The sequence below is a fragment of the Trichogramma pretiosum genome, unplaced genomic scaffold (genome assembly GCF_000599845.2).
Source record: "Trichogramma pretiosum strain Unisexual culture from Peru unplaced genomic scaffold, Tpre_2.0 scaffold66, whole genome shotgun sequence".
In the NCBI taxonomy this organism is placed as follows: domain Eukaryota; kingdom Metazoa; phylum Arthropoda; class Insecta; order Hymenoptera; family Trichogrammatidae; genus Trichogramma; species Trichogramma pretiosum.
Window position 1 is genome coordinate 128254 of NW_019640802.1, and position 2938 is coordinate 131191.

The window sequence follows — 2938 nt, forward strand, 5'->3', positions numbered from 1 at the left end:
TTCAGAAAGGCTTGGAATACTATACTGTGCATGGAACGATGAAAAGAAAACTTGCATGAGCGGGTCATTTCTGTCCGCTTCGCTTAGATCGCAGTTCGCCAAGTAAATACTCCAAAAATCTTTGTTTTCAAAATGATCCATGATCATGTCACAGCAGAGAATCGGCAGTCGGTCGTGAATGAGTTTCAAAAAAGAATCCAGTGCCCATCGCTGGAAAACTCCTCTCGACAATGTCTCGCAAAGATGTTCAATACAAGCATCGCGACGTTTTTCGGAGAGTTTCCGCAATTTAGGCGAGCGCGCCAATTCCAAATAGTCCGTATACGTGAGTCGTTTTTCAGCCTCTTCGGGTCGTAACTGGATCAGGTCGTAGAGCGACAGGTCGGGAATTATCATCGCCCTTTTTGCTATCTGCTGGAAGTTGTTGTCATTTGACTGATATTCGTTGCCATGATTTCCATCATATTCGTCATCATATTCGTCATCATATTCGACATCATATTCGTCATCATCTTTATATTCATCATCATGTCTATCATTGAATTCGTCAATATCATCCATATCAGAAGGATAATTGCAAAGATCCTTCGAAGCGAACAATTTCATGATCGTCAAGGTAGCGTCTCGGTCCAATTCATATCCTTTGTCCTCGAGACGTTCAGTGACGGCCAGAACGCCAGACCTTAAATCCAATTTAATATTATCAATATTAAAGGTCGACCACCTGCTATATTTCTCGGTGAACTGACTCACGGTGGGAAAAACGAAGCTAGACATGTTAGCCCCGTGATTCAGAAGTACATCGACCGAATGTGGCAAGAAATTTACAATGGCGTAGTTAAAGGTGTTCGACTCTTATTGTTCCGAGCGTCAACCTGTACCTCGTTTACCTCGAAAAATAGCTCTATCATTTGGCCATCTGTGACTCTGCATCTCTGGCAGAAAACGTGCAGAGGAGTCGACCCATTTGCATCGGCTATATTCACGTCCACTCTTTTTTAACAGCAATCTGGGCGTCTTCATGTGGTCATATTTCACGGCCACATGCAGGGGTGTGTTACCGGACTTGTCCTGGGCGTTGACTTGCACCAGCTGATTTAATTCTTCGCAGACCTTGAAGAATATCTCTACAAAGTAATGACCACGGTCATTTTCGCAAATCATGTGCAGAATAGTGAATCCTTCCTCGTTAGCCAGATTTGGATTGGCGTTATTTCTCAGCAACAATTCCATAAGATGCCTTACGCTATCGATTGTCATCTCAAGATTGTGTCCTCTTTGAGTAACCCATTCGTGTGTCTGGCAAATAATTTGAAGCGGTGTTAATCCTCTCGCGTCGACCAGATTCGAATTGGCCCCATTTCTCAGTAGCAATTCGATCATCTCTATTTTGTCGCCACGAAGAAGACACAAGCGTAGCGGTGTCCGACCCCATTTGTCCACGGCATTGACCTGCACCTGCTGATTTCTTTCTTCACAGATATCGAATAATATCTTCATTGAGTCATAAATGAGGCGGTCACTGTGGCACATAATGTGCAGAGGTGTCAATCCCCCTGCATCGGGTATATTTGGATCGTGCCTCGTCTCAGCAGCAATTCGACCAACTTTATTTGGCCGTGACGCAAGGCCAAGTGCAATGGTATGTTACCCTCATAGTCTCGAACATTGACATGCAGCAGCCGATGTTTTTCCTCGCTGATGTTGAAGAATGATTCGATAAAGTCGTCATTGTAACGGTGCTTGCTTATGACGTGCAGAGGAGTGAATCCAAGCCAGTCGACCAGATTCGGATTGGCGCCTCTTCTCAGCAGTAATTCGGCCACACTCGTGTTGCGTGCGTACAAAGCCATGTGCAATGGTGTTTTACCCCACTTGTTCTGGGTGTCGATTGGAACCGAATGATTGATTTTGTCGCTGCACTTGAAGAAGATTTCCGCCAAGCCATCGTCGCGTTCTTGCTTGCAAATATAATGCAGAGGTGTGAATCCATATTTGTTTGCCACATTTGCATTGGCGCCATTGCTTAACAAAAATTTCATTGAGTCTTTGTCCCCGCGTTCGACGGCATAATGCAATGGTGTATTACCCAAATTGTCACGTTCTTCAACTTGGACCAGCTGATGCTCTCCGTTTTGGGCCATCATTTTACACACTAATAATGCACTGTCACTTGTAATATGAAATATTTTTCACTATTAATCACTTGCTGCAATAGCTGAAATTTATTCTTGATGTCCACGCTGCCGCGTCTTAACCTGTACTGAATACACATTCACTACGAGCTTCATTTAGAAAGTAAAAAACACATGGTCGAATCTATTGAAGACACAAGTAACTCGAAATGTGTACAGCTACGAGAGAAAATCTTAAATCCAGCGTAGTAAGGGTCGCTCGTGTATGTGACGTACGCAGCAATAATAACAATAATCCACAACGAAGTCCAGGCGTTGCCCCTATTTCGCTGTATTTATGCTTTTTAATTGTTACCGAATTAAACGACGTGTCGTTCGATGGAGAAAGCTACACACGAACTTGCTGCACATGTAACTACAAGAGATAAGTGTAGATCGGCGTCTGGCGCTACAGTGACGTTGCAGTTAGGCTGCTTACACCAAAATTAGGATCGAGTGCGACTGTGCGACCGACGAGACTTCGGTGCGCAGCGAGACATATGAAGCAGCGGCACTTGAGAAATTCCAAAAAAGACTTTTCTCCGTAGAAAGTCAAGTGGGACTTTTTACGTAATAGACCAAACTATTTTCGAATATCTGGAGACCGATTTGACCTTGCGCCGTATATTAAGTATGCGCCCCGGTCCTCTAAGGGCTAATGATACCCAGCAAATATTGTACTCAATTGGTTTTTTTCTTTTATCAAATCCTCGATTATGTTGACCTCGTGAAACAAAATTTCAAAACTCAAAAATAGTCGTGTA

The 2938-nt window shown here is 43.6% G+C and overlaps 2 protein-coding genes across 2 annotated transcripts; both read right to left on the bottom strand.

Moving 5' to 3' along the window:
• Nucleotides 1-870: 870 nt before the first annotated feature.
• On the bottom strand, nt 871-1500 carry LOC106657213 (serine/threonine-protein phosphatase 6 regulatory ankyrin repeat subunit C-like). Its single transcript, XM_014378595.1, has one exon. The coding sequence runs from the start codon at nt 1498-1500 to the stop codon at nt 871-873; it is 630 nt and encodes a 209-aa protein (XP_014234081.1).
• A 47-nt stretch (nt 1501-1547) lies between these two features.
• On the bottom strand, nt 1548-2144 carry LOC106657212 (ankyrin-1). Its single transcript, XM_014378594.1, has one exon. The coding sequence runs from the start codon at nt 2142-2144 to the stop codon at nt 1548-1550; it is 597 nt and encodes a 198-aa protein (XP_014234080.1).
• Nucleotides 2145-2938: the final 794 nt, after the last annotated feature.